Source organism: Rattus norvegicus, chromosome 10 (genome assembly GCF_036323735.1).
Source record: "Rattus norvegicus strain BN/NHsdMcwi chromosome 10, GRCr8, whole genome shotgun sequence".
In the NCBI taxonomy this organism is placed as follows: Eukaryota; Metazoa; Chordata; class Mammalia; order Rodentia; family Muridae; genus Rattus; species Rattus norvegicus.
Genome location: NC_086028.1, coordinates 72,728,990 through 72,754,980, shown reverse-complemented (window position 1 = coordinate 72,754,980; position 25,991 = coordinate 72,728,990). Strand labels below are relative to the sequence as shown.

The 25,991-nt window shown below is 42.5% G+C and overlaps 1 protein-coding gene, 2 long non-coding RNA genes and 3 other non-coding genes across 17 annotated transcripts in view; 3 read left to right on the top strand and 3 right to left on the bottom strand.

Annotated features, from left to right (window-relative positions):
* The window catches only part of Tex14 (testis expressed 14, intercellular bridge forming factor), a 130,681-nt gene extending 104,717 nt beyond the window's left edge, over positions 1-25,964 (bottom strand). For 10 of the 12 annotated variants that reach the window (XM_039087362.2, XM_039087366.2, XM_039087365.2 and 7 more), the window contains exons 1-2: positions 25,805-25,964; positions 2,353-2,489 (exon numbers count right to left, since the gene is read on the bottom strand). In XM_039087362.2, the coding sequence (XP_038943290.1) occupies positions 2,353-2,488 (136 nt within the window). In that variant the 5' untranslated portion in view covers position 2,489; positions 25,805-25,964. Of the gene's footprint in view, positions 1-2,352; positions 2,490-8,384; positions 8,526-25,804 lie in introns of those variants that run through there. The other 2 variants (NM_001419556.1, XM_039087363.2) reach the window with 2 other exon arrangements.
* Positions 7,684-7,847, bottom strand: LOC120095385 (U1 spliceosomal RNA). Its single transcript, XR_005490862.1, has one exon. It is a non-coding gene; the product is annotated as a U1 spliceosomal RNA (small nuclear RNA).
* On the top strand, positions 8,635-9,162 carry LOC134480849 (uncharacterized). Its single transcript, XR_010055729.1, has 2 exons — positions 8,635-8,767; positions 8,860-9,162. It is a non-coding gene; the product is annotated as an uncharacterized LOC134480849 (long non-coding RNA).
* On the bottom strand, positions 11,430-11,593 carry LOC120095396 (U1 spliceosomal RNA). The gene has a single exon (XR_005490870.1). It is a non-coding gene; the product is annotated as a U1 spliceosomal RNA (small nuclear RNA).
* LOC134480851 (uncharacterized) lies at positions 12,518-13,518 on the top strand. Its single transcript, XR_010055731.1, has 2 exons — positions 12,518-12,784; positions 13,225-13,518. It is a non-coding gene; the product is annotated as an uncharacterized LOC134480851 (long non-coding RNA).
* Trnan-guu9 (transfer RNA asparagine (anticodon GUU) 9) lies at positions 14,675-14,748 on the top strand. The gene has a single exon. It is a non-coding gene; the product is annotated as a tRNA-Asn (tRNA).
* Positions 25,965-25,991: the final 27 nt, after the last annotated feature.

The following is a 25,991-nucleotide window of genomic DNA, read 5'->3' as shown; positions in this document are numbered from 1 at the left end:
TCCTAAGGATTCTCGGACCCTTTTCCTAACTGCATCCAGAGACACACCAGGCAAACCAGTAAGTCTCAGAAAGGCTGAAAACTCCTGAGGTAAGGATTCCTTCAGACAACCCCTAGATCAGGTCAGAGGTTTTAGTATTTGGAAATTGATTTGCTAAGGTTCCTTTTGTGAAACAATAATAAGGGCTTCTGCTAAGCTGCCAGTCAGTGTTCAGTTGTCAGAGCTGGTCCCCCCGCTGCTAGCAAGGCCCTCATTCATCCTTCAGTATCCCTCTTTCCCAGAACACCAACAACCAGGCGTTTTTTGTTTCTTTTCCTTCCATACTGTTCCTCGGTCCTTCTGTAACACAGGGCCTCTTTTTCTTTGTATTACCATTACAAAGATCAGAACTGAGAACAAGGCAGGCACTATCCCACAACACCTGTAACCCAGGAGGGGGAGAGACAGAAGGGCTGCTTGTTGGCTTCCCAAAAGCAAGGCGAACTCCAAGTTCAGGGAGAGATCCTGTCTTAAAGGAGGAAGGAAGACAGAGAACACCTGACGCCTGTGCCTGTGCACTCTCACCACACACAACTATACCTCCTGTGCACTCTCACTACACACAACTGTACCTCCTGTGCACTCTCACTACACACAACTGTACCTCCTGTGCACTCTCACTACACAACTATACCTCCTGTGCACTCTCACTACACACAACTATACCTCCTGTGCACTCTCACTACACACAACTATACACAACTATACCTCCTGTGCACTCTCACTACACTATACCTCCTGTGCACTCTCACCACACACAACTATACCTCCTGTGCACTCACACTACACACAACTATACCTCCTGTGCACTCTCACCACACACAACTATACCTCCTGTGCACTCTCACTACACAACTATACCTCCTGTGCACTCTCACCACACACAACTATACCTGCACACACATTAGAACAAGAAAAGGGTCAGTCCAGAGAAAAAGACCTGGGAAAGAAGGGGAAATAAAAAACACACCATAGGAAAACCACCTGGGGAGGGAGGGAGAAACTCTGAAGAAAGCTAAAGAAAAGCAATATATTGGAATTTGGAGAAATGGTTTTCTGGAGGACCAGAATTTGTTACCCAGCGCCCATATCAGGTGGCTCAAAACCACCTGTAATTCCAGGTCTGTCACCTCTTGCCTCAGACAGGCATGTATAACTTCGAATACATTTACAAAACGAAAAACATAATATTACATTGATTCGATGTAATTACATTGAGCATTCTACATTGGAACAATGATTCAAGTGACAGTTACCCTCCTGTTGGAAACTAGAGATTCCAGAAGCCAGGCATGGTGGCACACACCTGTAACTCAGCACCCAGTTTTCTTTTCTATTTGGCTTGTCCAGTTCTGGTTTTATTTTTATTATGTTGTCTGTTTTGGTTTTTTTCAAGACAGGGTTTCTCTGTAACCCTAGCTATCCTCATGTTTGACATGTAGGTCAGGTTGACTTCAAACTTACAGAGATTCCTGAGTGCTGGGATTAAGTGAGCAAAGGAGCCCAGATACCCATGGGAGACAGAGGTGTCAGATTCCCTGGAGTTACTGTCAAAGCTATCCTGAGCTGTCTTGCTGTCTCTTGTGGGTACTCTGAAAAAGCAGTATGTACTCTTAACTACAGAAACTGGTTTGGTTTTGTTTTGTTTTTGTTTTTTGAGACAAAGCTAGCCTTGATTCACTAGACAGCTTGACTGTGGATCCTAGCCACTCCTCAGTGCCAGGATTATGGAACAGTGCTGACAACCCTGGCTTTCTCTGGGACGCTGAGGATGGAACTAGGGCCCCAGGACTGCAAGCAAACACCGTTCCTGCTGAGCTGCTCCCAGTCCCATCTGTTTGTTTTGATAATAATAAAAATAAAGATAAATAAAATAAAAGAACTTTGTTGGCATTTGTTTGTTTTGGGGTTCTTTTTTGTTTTTTTTAAAGATTTATTTATTTGTTTTATGTATATGAGTACAGTATTTTTGTTTTTAATTAAAGTTTTTTTTTCTTTTTTTTTTTTTTTCGGAGCTGGGGACCGAACCCAGGGCCTTGCGCTTGCTAGGCAAGCGCTCTACCACTGAGCTAAATCCCCAACCCCGGTATTTTTGTTTTTTAGATAGGATTTCATTGTATAGATTGGCTGGCCTCCAACTCCATTTTTTTGAGGCAGCTGGCCTTGAATTCACAGAGAAATCTGCCTGCCTCTGCCTCTTGAATGCCTATGTTAAAGGTGTGAGCCACCAAGTCCAGCCTTGGCCCTGTTTTAACCAAACACTGTTCAGAAACAGGAGTCCTGTTGCCTCTGTCATCTTAACACTGTATTTACCTTTCTTAAGGATTTTCTTGACTTTCACATAGTTCCCTTGTTTGGCGTATTCATGAAGCTGAGCTTCCAAGGAGTCATCTGTTAAGGTGCCAAGCAGCACTGGACAAGGGACTGGAAAATGAACTGCCCGAGACATTCTGTTGAAAAGAGAACCAGCAACACATTATTCTCATACCTCACAAAGGCAAAGAAGCAAGAGCTTTCTTTCTCCTCTCTCCTTCTCCTAAAGGAAAATCCCCTCAAAACAACAACCCTTAATCAAAATGTCAGGAAATCTGCCATCCATGGAATTCCCTGAAAAAGATAACCCCCACCACACACCCAGGAGCCCAAAGGCTACAAAAACAGGCAATTTGATCTATTTCCCACTCTGCTGTTTTTTTTGTTTTTGGTTTTTTTTTTTGTTTGTTTGTTTTGTTTTTTGGTTCTTTTTTTCAGAGCTGGGGACCGAACCCAGGGCCTTGTGCTTCCTAGGCAAGCGCTCTACCACTGAGCTAAATCCCCAACCCCCACTCTGCTGTTTTAAAAATCAGTTTATCCTGAAAAGTAGTTTTTGAGTCTGGTGAGGCGCCGCCCCCCCTCCCCCACAAGAAACTGCTCTCAGACTCCTGTGCCTGTGCTGCAGGGTGCAAAGCTGCACACACAGGTCCATAAAAGCCTGCTCGCACCATCGAGAGCAAACTTAATTACCATTCTTCTATTTCCCTCTGCCAGTTTAATTCTTACAGTTTTTCTTACACTCCCGAGGTTGTTTGAATAAAAATGCCTGCCATAAGTAATCCAGCACTTGGGAGGCAGAGGCAGGCAGATCTCTTTAAGTTTGAGGCCGGGGTGATCTACAGAGTGAGGTCCAGGACAGCCAGCCAAGGCTACACAAAGAAACCCTCTCTCAAAAAACAAAAACCAAAAAAAAAAAAAAAAAAAAAAAAAAAAGAAAGAAAGAAAAGAAACAACTCCCATAGGCTCATATATTTGAATGCTTAATCACCAAGAATGGAACTGTTCAAAAAGATTAGAAGGATTGGACCTTGTAACCTTATTGGAAGAAGTTTGGGTGTGGGGTGTCACTGGGTGGATCACTTCCTTCTTGATGGTACAGGGAACTGATCACAACTCCTTACACACACTTAGCAGTGCTCTACCACTGAGCTATACTGTATCCCCTACTTTTATTTTGCTATTTTACTTTTTAAAAAAGGCTTCATTTATTTCATGTATGTAAGTATACTGTAGCTTTCTTCAGACACACCAGAATAGAGCATTAGATCCCATTACAGATGACTGTTGTGAGCCACCATGTGGTTGCTGGGAATTGAACTCAGGACCTCTGGAAGAGCAGCCAGAGCTCTTAACTGCTGAGCCATCTCTCCAGCCCCTGCTATTTTACTTTTTAAGACAGAACTTAAAGTTGCTTACACTAGGCCTTACCTCTAACTCAGTCAGGCCTTCAACTTTCAATCCTTCTGCTTCAGTCTCCAGAAAGAGCTGGGATTATAGATATGTACCACCAGACCCAGTTTTAGATTCTTTCATAGCTGGAAAACTGTCTTCATTAACATAGTTGACCCTCAGTATCTGAGGAGGAATGGCTCCAGGACTCCCCACAGATGCCAACCCAGTATCATAGATACTCAAGTCTCTAATAGAAAATGGAATAGTATTTACATGCAATCTACATATCTTCTCAGTGAACTTAAAATGCTGTCTAGATTACTTGCAATACCAAAGATGAGTCCTATGCAAACAGTTGTTAGGCTGCTGTTTACAGAATTAGGCCTAGAAAAAAAGCTTGTACCTTTTCACTGCAGATGCATTTTTGGGGTGAAGCAGTGGGATGAAAAGTATTACCTGCTAACCTGACAGAAGCTAGAATCCTCTCAGAGGTGTGCACCTGTGGGAGATCATTTTGACTGGCTAACTGAAGCTGGAGGACCCACACATGGCAGACAGCACTGTTTCCCTGGACTGGGATGCTGGGCTGAATAAAAAGGAGGAAGTGAGGTATCTGCTGCAGGGTGACTGTAGCAGCATGAAATCAGCTACCTCAAGCACCTCCCAGGGATTCTCTGCACTGGCAGGTCAGACCCCTAAACTATGAGCCACAGTAAACCCTCACCTTGGCGTTGCTTTTGACAATTTTTAATCACAGCAACAGAAAACAAAAACAAAAACAAAACCCTAAAAAACCAAAACAGGAAAGTGAGCCAGGACCCCACTCTATAGCTCAGGCTAGCCTAAAAGATGCTGGACAACTCAGGCATAGCTTCAGACAATCCTTCTGCCTCAGCCTTTTAAGTGCTTGGATAACAGGCATGACTTACTTACATAGATAGATTTTGGTTGTTGTTGCTGTTGTTGTTTTTGTTTGTTTGTTTGTTTGTTTGTTTTTTTGGTTCTTTTTTTCGGAGCTGGGGACTGAACCCAGGGCCTTGCGCTTCCTAGGCAAGCGCTCTACCACTGAGCTAAATCCCCAACCCTGTTGCTGTTGTTTTGAAGGTTTTATTTATTTGTGTTTTGAGACAAGGTCCAGTGTAGCTCAAGTTGGCCTAGAACTCGCTATGAAGCTGCAGATACTCTGAGTTCCAGATCCTCCTGCTTTACCTCCGGGATTACAAGGCAAGCATAACCATGCCAGGCTTATTATTTATTTGACAAGGCAGGGAGGGGAATCTCACACTGTAGCCCAGGCTGGCCACAAACGCAAAGCAATCTGTCTGCATTAGCCTCTGAATACTGGGACTATGGGCCTAAGCCATGTAGGAAGCCAGATGCAACTAAGAATCATTTTTTTCAAGTTCTAAGAAATGGTTCAGCAATTAAGAACATTTACTATTCTCACAGAGGACCCAGGTTTAGCTCCCACATGGTAACTCACAAACTATTCACAATTCCAGTTCCAGGAGGTTAACTGCCTTTTTCAGACCTCCTATGACTCCAAACACACACACACACACACACACACACACACACACACACACACACACACGAGACACACATGCAAGCAAAACATCCATACACATAAAATAACAGTATTTTTTTTATAAAGATTTATTTTTATTTATATGAGTACACTGCAGCTGTCTTCAGACACACCAGAAGAGGGCATCGGATCCCATTACAGATGGTTGTGAGCCACCATGTGGTTGCTGGGAATTGAACTCAGGACCTCTGGAAGAGCAGTCAGTGCTCTTAACCGCTGAGCCATCTCTCCAGCCCAAAATAACAGTATTTTTAAAGACAGAAAATTCTAAAGGAAGTCTCAAGACTCAGAAAGTAAACAACTCAAAAACCTCAGCAAACGTGTCAGATGCATAAAGCCCCTCCCTCCTTCCTCAAGGTTATATAAGCAGCAAGGACTGCTAATACAGAGGAGACTCTCCCAACTGTCCAGCTGCATTTAAGCCATATAGCAAGCTCCAGGGTTCCAGCTTTTGGGAGGACTTCTGGTAGTGTAGCATCCTTGAGTCATCTATGCTCCTGTAAGTAACCCCAATAAACTTGGTTCCCCAAGTTAAACTTTGGTGGCATCACTACTGTAGTGTTTCATCAGTTCTCTAGATAGTGTGAGCGAGTAGACATTTGCTCATGGCTCCCAGGAACAAATCACACTACAGATGGGTATAGTGGTATGTGCCTATAATCCCAGCATTTGGGAAATGGAGGCAGAAGAACCAAAAATTCAGCAAATTTGAGACCAATCTGGGCTATGTGGGATCATCTCACCCTCTGTCTGTCTGTCCACCCGCCTGCCTGCCTACCTATCTCTGTATCTATAATGAAAAAGAAATAATTGGAAGACTATAAGCTCTGAAAGATTAAGATACCAAAGGAACTACTGTGGCTGTGTAAATAAATGACAGACATAGTATGCTGTGTTCTAGTTTAGTCTAAGTTCTTGGCCTAGCTCTGTTACCTTCCCAAGTAACTGATAAGAACAGGAAGGAAGCGGCCAGGTGGTTTTAGAGTGGAGGGCCACTAATGTAAAGTTTTCTCTTGACTAAAAGCATTGGCCTTGTGGGCAGTTCTATCCTTGCCTAATTCTAGAAATATTTAAGCAAAGATGTCATTGGTTCTGTGCTGGCCAGAAGTAAAGATACCACAGGGAAGTCTGTTTTCTCTTCACCTCTCTTCCCCACATGAGAACCCTTCTTGGAACTTGTACATGAAGACATGACAAAAACTGAGAAGCATTTCATGGTTGAGCCATCTCCCTCCCCATTCCTCGCCCCAGCTTCTGTTCTTTATAAAGCCCTTCTATTAAACGGTCGGTGTTATTCCATTCTGAGACCCAGTCCTGCTTCATACAAGCTCTGCCTACGTTCTCTCAAGCTCCCACCTATGAGTCTATAGCAAAACATTTTTTGCTAAATCCAGTTTTCTATTGTACATGAATTTCATTTTCAAATTCAAAACGTAAGAGGAATTAAGGATATAAAATGAAGCCACATTAAAATTCAAAAACAATTTAAATATAGTAATCCTTCAGTCGGGAGGATTGAGATTGTAGGTTACTTCTGAGAAGTATCATTTTTAAAAATACATCCTCAGGGGCTAGAGAGATGGCTCAGTGGTTAAGAGCACTGACTGCTCTTACAGAGGTCCTGAGTTCAAATCCCAGTAACCACAACCATTTATAATGAGATCTGATGCCCTCTTCTGGTGTGTCTGAAGACAGCTACAGTGTACTTATAATAAATAAATAAATAAATAAATAAATAAATAAATAAATCCTCTGAATAAATGTGAGAAGTGATTTAAAAGAATTCTAGTGCACCAACTGTCTATATGTGTAAGCTTTTATAGCAAAACGCCATGCCCCTCTCTACTCTTATATTACCAGATACTAAAAAAGAGGCATATTTTCAGAATAATTTGAATGGGAAATATAGAGAGGTCCCGCCCCACCCCTCAATTTGGGTGTTAAAATATTGCCTCTAGCCATAAAGCATTTAAAGAGATTAAAATAAAAAAAAGTACAAAAAAGTAAACAAGAAGGCCAAGGAAAAAACTGTTGCTTAGGGCACCTACTAAGCAGCATGCAGCACTAACTGGAAAAAAATACACCATTATGAGACTACAAAATATTCAAGAGAGACTACAGGGAGACAGAAACTAAAATGGGTATCTACTAAAACGGATGATAGGGAGAACTCAACTGCAAAGATAGACAGAATAAACTTCAGGAGGGAAAAGGTCATGGAAGAACCTGAGCCAGTACTGATAAAACAAAACAAAGACCTAAAATGAAAACGCACTGCCTAAGTAAGAAGTAGGAGAAGCCACTTTTAGCCTTTTGGTTCAGCTGTTAACTATCTTTAGTACCAAACAAATCAGGGGAGAGCGCGAACGCAGTCCCCCACTACCACAAATTATGCAGTCGAGTTTCCCGCATTTGGGGAAATCGCAGGGGTCAGCACATCCGGAGTGCAATGGATAAGCCTCGCCCTGGGAAAACCACCTTCATGATCATGGTATCTCCCCTGCCAGGTAAGTATGAGTTGTACAGGCAACAGTATTACCTCTCCCTAATCATCGATGTACTGTACAGTTACGGTCAATTATACTACAATTTCTTTTGGTTTTCCTTACAAGACTGAAGTTTTTTTTACATTACACAGATGAGAGTACAAACTTCTAAATACTTGCTGAAAATACTCTGTCCAAAAAACAAAACAAAACAAAAAACCTAACAGGACCTGCTTTGGTCTATTTGCATATCCCGCCCCCTTTAGTGACGTCTCAAAGTTTTTTTCCCCCTTTCCCTTTCTCTTCCGGATTCGTTAACTCTTAAACCACTCATCGCTACTATCACAACGCTAAGGCGATTTTACGTTTTTTCCCCCCGCATCTTTTGCTATTAACAGAAGTTTTAGCTTGGATTTGTCGGGGGGGGGGGCGGTACTCAGAACAAGGCAGTAAGATAGGCTGTTTTAAGTCAATTGCCACTGCATTTAGAGAATCAAATTTTTTGCTTCTACTTCTCAACATTGCAAACAAAATTCTGGGAGGACTAAGTATTTGTAAAATGTTACCTGGGTTTAAGTTGGCTTTTGTTCTCATATGCGGCCTTGTAGTGTGGGAGCTAATGTGGGACTGAAGACATGCTTTTGCTTCTACTGGCAGGAAGCACAGAAGTTAATCTTTGTAAAAGTGTGTGGGACTGTTTGTGAGCCAGAGACCAAGAGAATACTTCTTCCTGTTGCAACCAGAGCAACTAGTTAGCAACGGTTTAAAAAATGGTATAGCCAACTAAATAATGCTCTCACGTGAAACTAAAAAGGAACAAATACTACTCCCCAAACTTCAGAAGGCCTCGTCAACAGTAACCTGTTTTTTCAACACTAAAAATGTCAGGGGAAAAACATGAACACAATCCCTCCCCCACCACCACAAGTTTAATCCTCACAGCTTTCAGGTAAGAACTAGAATTGTTCTCTCTTCATGGATAAAGTATTAGTAATGTGATGGAATGACTAAGTAATGCATTCTATCCCAATTTTATTTTAGGTCTGCCTGGTCGGTCTCAGCTTTTCACCCCACAACTGCCTCCTCAACCTTGCCAATGCTTCATGGACTAGCCATGATCCAAATGTATCAATCCATAGTGTCTAGAAGATGCAGCTGAGCCTTGCAAAGAAAGTAGATCTTCCCAGGCTCTCTAAACCCCTCACTAACATAACCTACTTCCCCTGAGAACTGATGTAATTATGGTTTGTCTTTTAAAATCTTGTAGCCCTGAGTCTGGGCACCAAAGAGGCTTTTCAGGGGCCTCCTTGGTCTAGTCATTAATAAAGCAAGGACTTGAAATTTCTTTTAAATTTTTATTTAATGTTCATTGGTATTTTGTCTGTATGCATGTATGTATGTGTATATGTATGTATGTGTATATGTATGTATGTGTATGTTTTGCTAGTATGTATGAAGGTGTCATAACTGGACTTACAACTGTAAACTGCCATGTCTGGGCTAGGAAGTCACCCTGATCCTTAGCAAAAGCAGCCAGCGCTCTTAACTTCTCTCTACACGTCATCTCTTCAGCCCAGGACTCAAGGTTTTAAATTGGCTTAATACTGCATGGATGTTAGCAACTACCTCTTTTTTAAAAAAACTTGGGGTTGGGGATTTAGCTCAGTGGTAGAGCGCTTGCCTAGGAAGCGCAAGGCCCTGGGTTCGGTCCCCAGCTCCGAAAAAAAAAAAAACTTTGGGGCTGGGGATTTAGCTCAGTGGTAGAGCGCTTACCTAGGAAGCGCAAGGCCCTGGGTTCGATCCCCAGCTCCGAAAAAAAGAACCAAAAAAAAAAAAAAAAAAACAACTTTGTTTCTTGGAAAATACACCACGACATCACTTTCCAGAGACCTGGAATGTTGTCTATTTGACTCATGCTTTAGCCCTAGTGTCGAGAACTACACCCAATGCTGAACATGGATAAGTATTTACTGAACCAGTGAGTTACCCCACAAAATGGTAACATTCTGTGTGAGCTTGAAGTGCAAAACTCAGTAACTACCTCTTGAAGACCATTTCAAATGAGACCCTGACACAAAAAACTGATAGTACTTTTTTTTTTTTTTTTGGTTTGTTTGGTTGGTTTGGTTTGGTTGTTTTGAAATGAGGTTTCCCTGTGTATCTATCCCTGGCTAACTCTTTAGACCAGGCTGGCTTCAAACTCAGAGATCCGCCTGTCTCTCCTCCTGAGTGCTGGGATTAAAGGCACATCAACATTGCTTTTACTATTTTTTTAAAAGATGAATATTGGATGGTGAGGTCAATACCTGTGTTACACATTAGAAATGAGCAGGCTGTTCGAGGACTTATACTTGGGAAACTAGATCTGGGGAAGGAGAGATATAGTTGGTTTAAATCAGAAAGAACATTGTGGTAATGAATGTGGATTATCAGGGTCACCTACTGAACCCTAAATTTATGGAAATACTAGTGTGTATTACTTAAATTTGTCATATAATTACTGGTGCTGAGATATGGCCCCACCCAGGCACGTCTAGATAACGTGCTATATGGAAGAGGAAGACTGAATTCATGAGTCTTCTGCTTCTGTCTTCCTGATGTTTGAACTACAGCTGTGCACTCCTTAATACCTGGCTCCATTATAATAACAAGTTAGTGTGTGGGGCTGGAAGGGATGGCTCAGTGATTAAGAGCACTTGTAGAAGAGACCAGAGTCCAATTCAGGAACCTACATGGTAGTTCACACACAACTACCCATAATTCCAGTTCCAGAGTATCCTTCTGACTCTCTTGGGTGCCAGTCATGTGGGTGGTGCACCACATACATACTAGCAAAAAACTCACACCCTGGGAGGGGTGTCACATGCTTTTAATCCCAGCACTTGGAAGAAAGATCTCTGTGAATTCTAAGCCAGCCTAGTCTACAAAGTGAGAGCAGCCAGGGCTGTTACACAGAGAAACCCTGTCTTGACTGCTTCTCCACTCCCTTCAAGCCCCACACAGAAACAAAACAAAAAAAACTCAAACAACACATGAAGTTAGAACCCATCTTTTCAGTGTTGTTTTGAAGCTAGTAACTTGAACATGCTAGCCATAGTTCTACTACTAACCCATATTCTTTCCTTCAAATTTTGCTTATGCTTCACAACAAAACACAAAACACAAAACCTGGTGGTACTCTATATGTAGACCACGTTGGTCTCTTTCCCCACATGTGCCTTCCAAATGCTTACAAACCAGTTTTTTGGTACTTGGTTTATTATTTCTAATGATAAGTACTGAAACTTATAAGTCAACTTAGAGATCACATATTAAGTGGGAACGATGCACCCAGAGTTCTGGAGACACAAACACTGCTGGGTGTAAAAAAAAGTCTTAGAAACAAAAAAAGCCTTGGGTAATATCCAGAGCCAATCCTAGGTACCGTACCATTTAACATAACTCAAGACTCAACGTGCAGAGGGAACGTAGAGAAAGTTAAAAACCACTAAGATGCTTTTCAGAATACAAAGCAATAGCAGTATAAAGGGAAAAGGCATTGGCCAAGTAAGTATCAGAAGCCATTTTAGCCTTCTGGTTCGGCTGATAACTATCTTTAGTACCAAACAAATCAGGGGAGAGCGCGAACGCAGTCCCCCACTACCACAAATTATGCAGTCAAGTTTCCCGCATTTGGGGAAATCGCAGGGGTCAGCACATCCGGAGTGCAATGGATAAGCCTCGCCCTGGGAAAACCACCTTCATGATCATGGTATCTCCCCTACCAGGTAAGTATGAGTTGCAATGCCACAGAGCCTGAACTGCATTGTGAATGTAGCATTTTGTAGATACGGTATAAATTTAAGCCTCCATTAAAAAGCTCTATATCTTTATGTACAGTGTCTCTCCATATTCTAAAGCACTTAGGAGAATTGGTAGGCTGCGAGTTTCCCCAAAACTACACTCCAAAAATCACAAATATTTGGAAGCAGCTGCTTTTCCCAGTTTGCTCCTGAATTCTCATCTACATAGCACCGCCTCCATAGAGACTCATTTCCTGTACTCGGAAACCCGCCTCCCTGCCAGCTGGAAAATACCAATGAACCCATAAGCAGATGGTAGTTAGCTTTGTCTTTTGTTTTGTAGCCTCCAAGAACACTAGGCATTTTCCTTCATCAACTTAGGAGTCGGATGCACAGCCTTTAGTATGAAGTAACACTAAGAGTAACAACAAAAACAGCCGCACCGTGAAAACTGGTACAGAAGTTAGTTTTAAAAGCACACTATTCGTGGACTGTCTTATTCCACCTGATAAATCCAAAAAAAAAAAAAAAAAAAAAAATTGCTCAGACTGATGGTTCATGAACAGTAAGGGTGTTTACCTCCAAGCCTGACAAATAGGGTTTGATTCCAGAGACCTACGCCGTAGAAGGAGGGAACAAGTTCCATTTGTTTGTTTATTTTAAAGACTTGCTCTAGTCCTAAAATGCCCTCAAATTATGACAAACTTCAGATCCAAGTGCTGGGCACACCAAGCTTGAGGCTCATCTTAAAGATTTAGAAGACACTGTATATTATTTCTGAAAGAACGAATGTTCTGGAAAGAATGAAATGATAACCAGAATTTGGGTGTGAGAAGAAAGTGCTTCTAAGTGGTGTTTACTCATTACTTAATCTATTGTGTAATTTCAATAACTTTTAAAGAAAAAGAAAAAAGAAAAAGTGGAATAGGATTTGGCCATGTGAAGATGCTCACTGTAGACAAAGAGAAATATGTCTTATCTACTACACTAGTTGTTCTTATAGCTGAGGAGGAGTATCTGTAGAGATAATCCCTTGTAAGCATGACCTGTCAATAAAAATACTATGGCCAATGAGCTGAGGCAAAATATAGGAGGTGGGACATCTGGCAGGCATAGAGAGAATTCTGGGAAGTAGAGGGTGGAGATTCACTTGGGAAAGCTGAGGAGCGGACCTAGACCTGCAGGTAGCTACTGAACCCAGGTTAGAAAAAGGGATAGGAAGTTAAAAGCCAGTCAGAGAACAAGCAGAACTTTATGGCCTAGGCATTTATTAATAAATAATTAGTCTCAGAGTCATTATTTTCTTGGAGTCAAAGTGGGTGGGAGGAAAAACAATTATTTTACAGGTATCTGTTTCTGGGTGACTGGCTCAGGAAAGAATAGCAGGCCACAGTAGAAAAAGACTCTGAATGCTAGTCTTCAGCTTAGGCTGACTGGGAAGGTCTCCCTGAGAAAAGTGAAAGGACTCTGTTCATAGTACCAGACATAGTTTAGAAGAAGTGAAATAAAAACCTGCCAGGGATTAGCCAGAAAAAAGGAGAGACTTACAGCTTAGGCTCCTGGGTTTGGAAGCATTCCATACATACTGATTTCATATTCTACTATTGATCTTTTCTTTTCTCAGCATGTGGTTCAGGCTCTTTCTCAAATTTAAGATCCTCTGGCCTCAGCTTTAGAAAAAACAACCAAGCTGCCTGGAAGAGGTTTAGACCAGAGAGTCACTTGGAAAGGACACTCTCCAACCTGTTGAGCTGCCTGCAGGCTGTGCAGTGTGCTCCAAGTTCCCAGCTCTGTGAGCTGTCACCCATGCTGGGTGGGCCTTGGTGATATAGCTGTCTTTGAGACATTTCTGCTTCTGTAAATAATCTCTCACCCATATTCCTATAAGTAACCCCAATAAAACTCTTTGGTTTACCAAGTTGGATTTTGGTGGTATCTGTACTTTGGTCTTTCAAAGGCTCCCTATCTGGAGTGAGTAGGTCTGTATGTTCTATCTCCCCAGGTAAAGTTCTGACACACAACAACTGGGCATTTAATTTTGTATAACACAGATTAAGATTCCAGTTTGGAAAAAATATAATGGAGGAAGTGGTACATGACTTAATTTTCTCTTAAAAGCATTTGTTTCAGGATACTCACAACCAAGTAGAACTCCAGATCCGGGAATCCAACATTCTTGTGGCCTCTGTGGGCACCTGCACTGATATGAGCATAATTCCACACACAGATTCTCACATATTTACATAATTAAAAATAAAAACTTCTAACAAGAATGACCACAATCCTTAAAAGTGGTCTTTTGGACTTAAATCAGTGATAGAGTGCTTATCTAGTACTCAAAGGATGTGGATTTCATCTTTGGCACTATATGAATGGCTGGCAATATCAAATGCTGGCAGACCAGTCCTAATGGCCTACTGCTTTAATTTCAGGCAGAGGCAAGAGCAGACTAGTCTATAAATCAATCAAGTTCCAGGACAGCCAGGACCCCAGAACAAGACCTGTTTCAAAATAAATAAATAAGTAAATGAATGAATGAATGAATGAATGAATGCTGGCAAGGATGTAGAGAAACAGAACCTTGTGTTTTGAGAATATTAAACAGTGATCATTTGAAAAAACAGTTTGGGCTCCCTGGTTAGAACCACTGGCTACTCCTCCAGAGGTCCTGAGTTCAATCCCCAGCAACCACATGGTGGCTCACAACCATCTGTAATGGGATCTGATGCCCCCTTCTGGCTGGTTTGTCTGAAGAAAGCGTCAGTGTACTCACATGCATAAAATAAATAAATCTTTAAAAAGTAAAACAAGGGCCGGAGAGATGGCTCAGTGGTTATATATTGGTGGACTGCAAATGCTTGGGGGTGGGTGTGTGGAGGTTTTTCAAAGATTCATTTATTTTTATGTGCACTGGTGATCTATCTGCATGAGGATGGCAGATCCTCTGGAACTGAAGTTATAGACAGTCGTGAGCTGCCGTGTAGGTGCTTGGAATTGACTTGCTCTTAACCACTAAGCCATTTCTCTAGTCCCATCATGGGGGAATTCTTTGATGGTCATGAAAATATTCTAGTGTCTCCGCGGCGCAATCGGTCAGCGCGTTCGGCTGTTAACCGAAAGGTTGGTGGTTCGAGCCCACCAGGGGACAAGTACCTCTCTAGGGAACATTCCTTGTTAGGGCTGGAGAGATGGCTCAGTGGTTAAGAGCAATGACTGTTCTTCCAGAGGTCCTGAGTTCAATTCCCAGCAACCACATGGTGGCTCACAACCATCTGTAATGAGATCTGATGCCCTCTTCTGGTGTGTCTGAAGACAGCTACAGTGTACGTATATATAATAAATAAATCTTTAAAAAAAGAAAAAGAAAATATTTTTTTAATGGTATCTTTTTTTTTTCTTTTTTCTTTTTTCTTTTTTCCCGGAGCTGAGGACCGAACCCAGGGCCTTGCGCTTGCTAGGCAAGCACTCTACCACTGAGCTAAATCCCCAACAAAAGAAAATATTCTAACACTAGGGAAGTATTATGGTTTAAGCCCATTATCCTAGCTACACAGGAGGGAAAGATAGGAGAATTGAAAGCTCAAGACCTGCCTCGGTTACAATGTGAATTGAAACTCAGCTGCCCACCCACCCACATAATGTTCAACTGATTTGTCCTGATGATTGAGCAACTACTATATAAGCATATCAAAAGTCATCAAATCATACAATAGGTAGGGAATGGCAGAGGATCAAGAGGACAGGGTCATCCTCTCCTACAAACCAAGTTCAAGGTCAATCTAGGCTATGTGAGACCTTGTACCAAAACAAAATCATGGACCACTGAGACAGCTCAGTCGATAAAGGTGCCTGTCACCAAGTCTAATGATAGGTGTTTGATCCCCGAGATCCCACATGGTAGAAGAGAACTGCTTACTGAAAGCTACCTTAGGATCTCCTGTGCATCTCAGCACGCATACAATCATACATAGGAAGTTTTAATTTTTAGGTTTATTTATTTTATATATGAGTGTTTCCCTACATGTATACTGACATGTAGATGCATACCATGTATGCCTTGTGTCTGAAGAGGTCAGATAGTTACAGATGATTATGAAACACCAAATAGGTGCTGGGAATCAAATATGGGTCCTCTGTGAGAGTAGCAAGTGCTCTCAACTGCTAAGCCATGTCTCCAGGCCCAATGTTAAAAAATTTCTTTTCATCTACTTATCTATCTATTCATCAGTCTGTCTTTCTAGCTATCCAGCCACCCACTTATCTAACTAATGTGTGTGCATTGATTAAATGTCTGTGTACCCACATACATGCCTGGTCTCCAAGGAAGCTGGAAAAGGTGGACAGATCCTCTGTAATTAGATTTAGATAGTTGTGAGCAGCCATTTGAGTATTGAGGATCTGGGTCCTCTGGGAAAGGAGTCGGTGCACTTAATCATCAAGTTATCTTTCCAGCCCCTGTTCTACTTTTTCTCTTTTCTTTTTTGAGACAGTGTTTCTTTGTGTAGTCCTGGCTGTCCTGGAACTTGTTTTGAAGACTAGGCTGGCCTCGACCTCATAGATCTGCCTGCCACTGCTTCCCAAATGCTGGGATTAAAGGCATGTACCACTACACCCAGTCTCCTGTCCTACATTTTTATCCTTACCCACAACAACTAGAGCAGGCAAAATGGCATATGTTTGGTTTCAGAGTCCAGCATCCCTCAATCCTTACCTGGCATACCCTGCCACCAACCCTGAACTTTCCAGCACAGGGACTGGGCTGTCCTTCCCCCAGAGGCTTTTCCCTATATAATTCAGACATTTTGGTCTCTCATCTCTTTTCCTTCTCTCTCCTCTCGCTCCCCTCTCTGAGAGTGTTCTTTCTTGCTTTTGCTTCCCCACCACCCCCTCTCTTTCCACTTCCCATGATGATTTTTCTGGCTTCAGTCCTTAGGGCCAGTGAATCCTCCCCAGAGCAGCTTCCCAAAGAATCTACATTTATATATCTGTATTTTAAAATTTGGCTTGAATTGGCTCATTTCACTGATGGAGAAATAACTTATGTATACCTTTAATTCTAACACTTAGGAGGTAGAGGCAGACAGATCTTCTGAGTTTGAGTCTACATATCCAGTTCTAGGCTAGCCAGAACTACATAGTGGGACCCTGTCTCAAAATAAGCCAAACCCTACCAAGTAAAAAAATCCCCAAAAACTTTCAAATATTAACATTTTGGCCTCTAGTCTCTTCACTCATGTGCACTACATGTGTATACACACAAAAAGCTCCTTTGATCTGAGACGTTAGTTCAGTAGGCAGAATGTTTTTTCCTGTCTAGCATCCATGGGTTTGGTCTCCAGTACGGTGTATAGTAATGACTACCTGTAATCTCAGAATTTCAGTACTCATGAAGAGGCCACGCTAACTATAGTGTGAGGTCTCCCTGGTATATATGAGGCTGTCTCAAGACAAACTATATTTCTCTCAGGTGTGATTAAGGATTTACAATGGGGAGATTATCCAGGAGGGTCTAAAAGCAAATCACAGCACATGCAAAAGGGCTAGAGGAATACAAAGAACTGAAGTCAGAGACAAGACACTAACTAAACTGTTTAGCATGCTTGGAAAGTGGACTCAAGTGATGTCATACATAAGTGATGTGAAGCTTAAAGGGTTAAGGTAGTAAATCCCTACCTAGGAGCCACCAAAAATTCCTGGAATGCAGCTCACTTTCTGGCTGTAAGGTGAACAACAATACTACATTTCCCACCTATCACAAGTGTGACAAATTTACTCCATCAAACCATTGAACCTGTGGTAATTTGTTAGTAATAATACCAAATTGTGGGGAGAAGAAAAAAAAGCAAAATATAAACTTAAACACAAAAGATTTCTGAACTACCAACAGGTAATACAGTTGTTTGGTTTTAGACCCAGGGACAAGGGACGGAGGTGCATATTTTATGTGTCTCAAAGTAGACCTGGCCTCCAGGTTCTCCCAGCATCCCTCAGTCCTTAGCTGGCATACCCTTTCCAGCCATGGGCTAAGGTGCCCTTCCTTCAGAGATTATTTCCTATATAATCCAGACACTTTGGGCTCCTGGGCTCTTCCCTCCTCTCACACTCATGCACGCGCACGTGCACTCTCTCACTCTCCCACTCTCCCTCCCCCTCTCCTCCTCCCTGGAGGAGAAATAACAGCAAGTATCAAACAACTAATTTGCCTCTTGTCTTAAAGAGCTTGCTCAGGTGTAAGAAAATGCAAGCTCCATTTTTTTAAGCAACATGAACATCAGGGATAGCATAAACTACAGCCTCAAACTACCACAGTTTGGCGCTGCACATTCAAAGAAATCACAAGGCTCAGCACATCTGAAATGCAATGGGTAAGCCTCACTCTAGGGAAAATACCTTCATGTCCATGACCTATCAGCTAATTCTAAGTTTCTACTTCTTACTCCATGGAATCTTACTTCAAATTCAGATCACTCCAAAGAATGATAACTTTTCTCATAAGAACTTTGTGATGTAAATCATGGTTTTGACATACTTGAGAAAGGTATTTTTTCCTCCCAAGACTGAGTTTCTCTGTGTAGCCCTGGCCATCGTAGAACTTGCTCTGTAGACCAGACTGGCTTTGAATTCAGAGATCCATCTGCCTCTGCCTCTGAGTGCTGGGGATTAAAGGTATGCGCCACCACTGTCCAGCAGAAAGAGGAAACCTTAACTGAAGAACTTTCTCCATCAGACTGGCCTGTGAACATTATCTGTGGAGTATTTTCTTTTTTTTTTTTTAGATTTATTTATTCATTTATTATATATAAGTACACTGTAGCTGTCTTCAGATACACCGGAAGAGGGAATGGGATCTCTTTACAGATGGTTGGGAGCCACCATGTGGTTGCTGGGAATTGAACTCAGGACCTCTGGAAGAGCAGTCGGGTGCTCTTAACTGCTGAGCCATCTCTCCAGCCCGAGTATTTTCTTGATTGCTAACTAATGTTGGACCCTGTGGGCTGTACCATAGGTAAGAAAGTGGGTAAGGGGGGGCTGGAGAGATGGCTTAGTGGTTAAGAGCACTGACTGCTCTTCCAGAGGTCCTGAGTTCGATTCCCAGCAACCACATGGTGGCTCACAAACATCTGTCATGGAATCCAATGCTGTCTTCTGGTATGTCTGAAGACAGCTATAGTGTACTCACATACATAAAATAAATAAATCTTTAAAAAAAAGACTTAAAAAAAAAAGAAAGTGGGTATGGACTATGTAAGAACCTATGTAAGGACCATGAGCCTGAAAACAAGACATTAAACAGTGCTCCTCCATGATTTTTGCTTTAAGTTCCTACTCTGACTTTCCCCAGTGATGGACATAACCTGTAAGATGAAATAAGCCTTTTCCTCACCGTGCTGTTCTTGGTCATGGTGCTTATCCCAGCAACAACACTCTAACTAGGACAGACTTTTACAATTGTAGGGCAAAGAATTTGCAAGCTGTTAATACCTATGAAGCAATACATTACCTTATTTTATCTACCAAAATATTATGAACTACAGGCCTATACAGCTGGGGCTGTAGCTCAGTTGGTAGAGTTCTTGCCTAGCACACACAGAGCCAAGGGTCTGATCCTCAGCATGGGCTGTAATGGCACATGCCCGTAATCACAGCACTCAGGAGGAGGAAGGAGAGGAGGAGGATCAGAAGTCATCCTCAGCTACAGTAGGTAATAAATTAATCATAAATCATTAAAAAATACAAAGAGAAAAATAGAGCCAATGAGATGGGTCAGCAAGTAAAAACACTTGCTACCAATCTGTGAGAGGGCACAGATCCTCCACTTCTCCCAGCTGGAGACACCTTTGCTTTAATATGACCTGACTTCTTTTGCTACTTATGCCCTAAAAAGTCCCTTGGGAAAACACACTGTTCTAGAAACAGTTGAATTGCCACAGACAACTGCTCAAAGAGCCAGAGTTGGGGTCAATCTAAAGTCAGTGGGAAAGTTCCACTGCAAACCTCCAAGCACAAAGATCCCTCACTTCCAGGGAGGGTAGGGCTAGTTTAGTTCCCAGAGCAACTGCAAGCCAAACTCCCAACCAACCTCCCCTTGAGTCCCAACCATCCCCACTTGGAAAGTCCAGAACTGTCCACTGATCACAAGTCAGTTTAGAGGTCACTTTGCCCCATCAATAATACCCTGCCTAGGTACCAATTGTTTGAATTCTGCTCCAATTGTTTGCAAGGTATATAACTCCCTGTCAGAGTCTGCTCTGGGTCGTCTCCCCTTTAAGTGGGAGGACCCCAACATGTTAGAATGATTAAACTCCTCTTGTTATTGGATCGATCACTGCCTCAGTGAGTCTCATTCAAGAGGTCTGGAAGACGTTCAATTTGGACACCCACACTGCAAGTTTTTGGCTGTTAAACTGCTTATTTGCTTTAATTTGCCCCTGCAACTGCCAACCTGGATATAGTTTTTCTACGTGCTTTGTCTTTAAAAACTTCCTGTAATACGCACTTGAAACTGGTTTTGAGAATTGTTTTTCTCCAGGCAGTCACCCATCTTAATGTAAGACTCTCAATTCACTCAGACTTTGGTCTCTACCTCACAATAAAGTCTGCCCCTGGGATGCCATGATGAGAAAGTACTCCCCACAAGGCTCTCTTCTTACCCCTGTGTGTGTGAGACTACATACATACTAAAACATATAGTTTATTTATCATTATTCTTTTCTTTTTCTTTCTTGAGACAGAGTTTCTTCATGCAGTCTGGAGCTTGATATTATATCAGGCTGGCCTCAGACTCACAGAGATCTGCCTGCTGAGATTAAAGGCATGTAGGCCACCACACCTGCTATTATAATGCAAGTTAAAAGTTCAGTTTCAAAGAGAGAAAAGAAAGTATACGTGTAAAACAATGCTTTTAAGAAAAAGTGTATGGGTGCTCTGTATGTCTGTGTACCACATGCATTAAGTGTCCTTGGATGCCACAAGAAGGCACTAGATTTTCTGGAACAGGAGTTATGGATGGTTGTGAGGTCATTACTGGCCTACTTATGCATACCATCTGCCTTAGGACAAAGAGGTGACATTACTAAGCCAGGCATGGTGGCTGACACGTGTCATTCAAACACTTTGGGAAGCTGAAGTACAAGGATCGCCTCGAGTTTGCAGCCAGTCTATACTGCATAGTAAGTTATGGTAGCCTATGCTACAGAGACCCTGATTTAAAACCAATAAACCAACCACAACACCCACAGAATATTGAGTCAGGCTTGGCAATGCATACCTGTGATCCCACTACTCCAAAGGAGCCAAGAGGATTATAAATTTGAGGTCAACTTTGGAATCACAGAGGTCTCAAATTTGAACAAATGGACTGCAGATATAGCTAAGTGGTAAATGGCTTCTCTAGCATGCGTGAGGCTATAGATTCCCAGCACTAAAGTGATAGGTTATTTCTCTACCGCTGAAATGAACAGATTCAAGGCAGATTAGACTATATTAAAAGCACTTTTATTGGAACGCTGCTCTCGGGGGGGCTAGTTCACTGGCCCCAAGGACCAAGGCCAGGGAAGTCACCATGTGGAAAGGGGGAGGGGGAAAAAGGGTTCAAGCCTAGAGAAAGAACAAACAGAGGTGGGGTGGGAGGCGCAGACTAAAACATCTGAGTTATATAGGGAAGAACCTCTGGGAGAAGAAGGTAGTTCAGCCCTTGGGCTGGAAAGCTCAGGGTTGGGAACAGGGTATGCCATCTAGGAACTGAGGGATGCTGGGAGAACCTGGAGGTCAGGTCTACTTTTGATATCTAAAATGTACACTGCACCTACCTCAGTCCCTTGTCCTGCCAAACAGAAAGATTCAATTTGCAATTACATTTTATTTATTTATTTCCTAAAAAGGAAAGCATGTAGGGAGGTCAGAAGACAACTTTCAGGAGTCAGTCCTCTCCTTTCACCATGGGGGCCTGATCCTTTTCAGGTTTTTTTTTTTTTTTTTTTGAGAACGGTGTCATTATATAATTATGACTAGTCTGTTACTCAATACATAATGCCCTTAAATTTGAGACAGTTTTCCTGCCTTGGACTCTGAATGCTGGAATTACAGATGAGACAATGTGGGACAGTGGACCAGGAAACTTGGTAAGGCAGAGGGATTCTGAGATCCCAGTACCCAGATACCCACCTGAGATGTAGGTGCCTCCCTTCTCCCTACTAGATTGCTGGCCCTGAACACGTGTCCACACTCCCCACGTTGTTCACACTGCCCTGAACAGAGTTCTCTATGCTAATGAGGTATCCAGAGACCCTGAGGGTTTAGCCAATAAGCTTTCCCTCCCACACATTCCTCTTTACAAATGGTATTTAATCTCTGGTCCACCCTGAGGAGTTGGTTTGCATCCATTTTCCACAATGAACAATCAGTAAACAGTTTGGAACCAAGGACTGCCTCTTTCATCAAGAACCCCAGTGAGGAGCATGAGAAAGCCTTCTGCTACCTAAGTCTCCCACAGAAGGCCTCTCTGTGCTCCTAGACAACTGTTGCCAAGCTAAGGACTTTCCACAATGAGCTAAGCCGAAATTCTCACCCCACAGCCCCAGGCTTGTCGCTGCCCTCAGCCTACAGGCCCCAAATTCCCAGCTGCCTGAATGTCCAGGAGTTAGGGAGCACCCAGTCTTGGCCTCGTTGTGGGCCCATAGACCCCCAACACTTCATTCCCTACTCCTCTGTGTGGCACCCCAGCGGTGACTGGATTCTCAGAAGTCAGGGAACCCCAACTTCGGCCTCCCACATGATAGACTGTGTTTTCCTACCCTGAGTGTGTCTTAGCACTTCCCTAAAGCCCAGCCTCTCCAGTGGTGCTTTCACACCCCGGAGTGGGGGATGGAGAAAGAATGAGGACCCACAAGACGCCATGCTCTGCCTGTGATTTTTTTTTTCTTATAATAACTTGTGTGTGGGCATGTATTTATGCCAGGGAGTTTGGGCACATCAGTGCAATGGAATGCATATGGCAGTAAGTGAACTACTGGCCATCACCTTCCACCTTGATTATGCTGGCTTGTGTTATGTCAACTTGACACAAGCTAAAGTCATCTGAGAGGAGGGAACCTTATTTAAGAAAATGCCTCCAGAAGACCAAGGTATAGATAAACCTGTAGGACATTTTTTTTTTTTTTAACTTAGAGATTGATGGCGAAGGGCCCAGCCCATTGTGGGTGGTACCATCCCTGGGCTGGTGGTGCTTTGATCTATAGGGAGGCAGACTGAGCGAGTCCTGAGGAGCAAGCTAGTAAGCAGCACCCCTCCATGGCTTCTGCATCAGCTCCTGTTCTCCAGGTTTCAGCCTTGCTTGAGTTTCTGTCCTTTTAAGATGAGCTGTGATGTGGATTAGTGTTTCATCACAGCAACCGTAACCCTAACAAAGATACCACTGCATATTCCAGGTCAGTTAGCCCACAAGCTTCTAGGGAGTTTCCTATCTGTCTCACATCTCAATGTAGGAGCACTAGGATTGTATAGTGCCACTATGCTCAGTTTTACAAGCATTCTGGAGATTTGAACTTAAGTCTTTATGCTTGCATCAAACACATTTTATCCACTGAACTATCTCCCTAGCTCTGATAATAATTAAAAAGAAAAAAAAAACACTCAACAAACAGAGATGTAAAGAGTTGGGGAGATAGTTAAGCGGATAAAAATATTTGCAGTTAAACCTGAAGACCTGAGTTGGATTTCTGAGATTCACATGGTGGAAGGACAGACTACTGGAAGTTGTCTCCACAGCTCACATGATTAACTGCTCTTGCACAACCTTGCATGTGCGCTCGATCTCTCTCTTTCTCTCTCTCTCTCTCTCTCTCACAGACAGAGAAGAGGGAAATTCCGACAGATGCTACCACATAAATTAATCTTGAGAACATCATCCAAGTGAAGCACACCAGTTCCAGAAGAACAATTACTGTATTATTGCACGAAGTATATATTCATGAAGGCCACACTCAAAACTCAAAGCAGAGCTGGGATTGACAGGGACTAGAATCTGAGAAAGTCTAGATTCAAAGTTTCAGCAGAGAATGAACACACACACACACACACACACACACACACGCAGTGGTTTTTGGTGTGTGTCTCTGTGTTTTTTAGTACTGGGAATTGATATTCAACGTTCAAGGCAAGCATTCTACAACTGAGATGCATCCTGAACCCTCTTTCTATTTTTTTCAACTGCCCAAACTGGACTTGTGTTCACTCTGCATGCAAGGGTGAGCCTTAGACCTTTGATCATTCTGTCTCAACCTCTTGAGTAGCTGGGACTACAGGTCTGTGCCACCCTGTCTATTGAAAATTAGACTGTAGATGTTAACAGCATCTAATTGCCCAAGTATATAGTCAAGTAGTTTAACTTTGCAAGATGACAAAATAAAAACTTAAAAAGCAAATCCACTGCATTTGACCAAGCTAACTCCATTTTTCTCTTTTTATTTACTTATGCTATTAGTTTTTTAATAATTTATTTTTCATTTTATGTATATTGTTGCTTTATCTGCATGTCTGTGTGAGGTCGTCCAATTTCCTGGAACTGGAGTTAGAGAGTTTTAAGATGCCATGTGGGTACTGGGAATTGAACATTCATCCTCCAGAAGAACAGCCAGTGCTCTTAACCACTGAGCCATCTTTCCAGTCCTATCATTCGTTTGTTTGTTTTCATTTGTCTTTGGTTTTGTTGAGACAGGGTTTCTTTTGTGTAGCCTTGAGTGGTCTGGAGCTCAGCTATCGGCCTGCCTCTGCCTCCCAAGTGCTGGGAATAGAGGCCTGTGTCACCACTACTGGCACCTTTTCTCTCTCTCTCTTTCTCTCTCTCTCTCTTTTTTTTTTTTTACCTTTTCTCTTTTTTTAACTATCTTCTCACCTAAACCCAACTGCTTTATAAACATTAAGCACGAATTCTCCCTGTAGATAGCACTTAATAATTACTGAATGCTCAAATACAAATCTTATGTAAGCTAAACAATGTATTTACATAAACCATATTTTTGTCCAGTTTTACCAAGCTTTCCCCCGAGGCATCAAAAGGGATAAATACATTCTCCTTCTCCCAGGAGGGTCACAGAATTTAGAGATTGCTCAAGATAGCAAAAAGAGTTCCAAGTTTAAATTTTAATTTCAAGAAAACGGGTGGTTTTTACATCCTCTTACTTTGTGTGACTTTATGCATATTTAAGAAAAGTGGCATTCACCACACTGTTCGACATGTTGCTACTTTCCTTAGTACTTGAAAGACTGATTTGGAGTGTTTATAGCTTGAATAAAAATCCAGGCTAAGAATCACTGTCGAGGGAGGAGAGGTAGTTCAGCAGGTAAAAAAGACCTTGCTGCCAAGTCTGGCAGTCTGAATTCCATCCCCAATACCCACATGATGGAAGCCGAGAACCAATTTCTCTCACCTTCACTCTAGCCCTGCGGCCTGTGTGTCTACGCACAAACACAAAAGAAATATAATAATAGGGACTGGAGAGATGGCTAAGAGTGCTGACTGCACTTCCAGAGGTCCTGAGTTCAATTCCCAGCAACCACATGGTGGCTCACAACCATCTGTAATGGGATCCGATGCCCTCTTCTGATGTGTCTGAAGACAGCTACAGTGTACTCATATATATTAAATAAATAAGTCTTTAAAGAAAGATAATAATAAAAAATCGTTGCTTTAGCTGGGCGTTGGTAGCGCTGGCCTTTATAATCCTAGTATTCAGGAGGCAGAGGCAGGTGAATCTCTGAGTTCGAGGCCAGCCTGCTCTACAGAGCCAGTTCTAGAAGAGCCAAGCAAGAAACCTACACAAAGAAACCGTCTTGAGAAAACAAACTTAAACAACGGCAACAAAAGTTGTTGCTAATACGGAGTGCACAAACCGGAGAGTCGCGTATTCCTTTATCCCATAATTTAAAGTTTAGATGCTGTCTTTAAAAAAAAAAAAACAAAAACAAAACTACCTTTTTTTTTTTAAACGTAGGGTACGGCTCACTTTTTAATATCATCTTCCACATTTCTTAGGTAAAAAACCTCATAAGCCACCTTCCAAACTGCCACAAACTGTGTTTAGGAAGCGGTCACTTCCGCTACATGAACATCCCTGGTCAACTTTACTAAGAGCTCCGGTCCCTCCCTCAGGACACTAGAGGCCCAGGCTAGACTACCAGAGGACGACAAGGACAAGATATCTTACTTTTCCAGCTACTTCTTACGCTAGGCAGGCCTGCGGACATTAATGCTCTCAGAAACAGCCACGCTCCGAGTGAGCTCCCCAGTCCGGGTCACCCACCGGAAGCTGTGCGTGCGTGGGCGAGTGCGTGGCTGAGCGCGTGGGCGCCAACCGCTCACTAACGCAGCCCCTAAGGTGTGGGGGGGCTGAC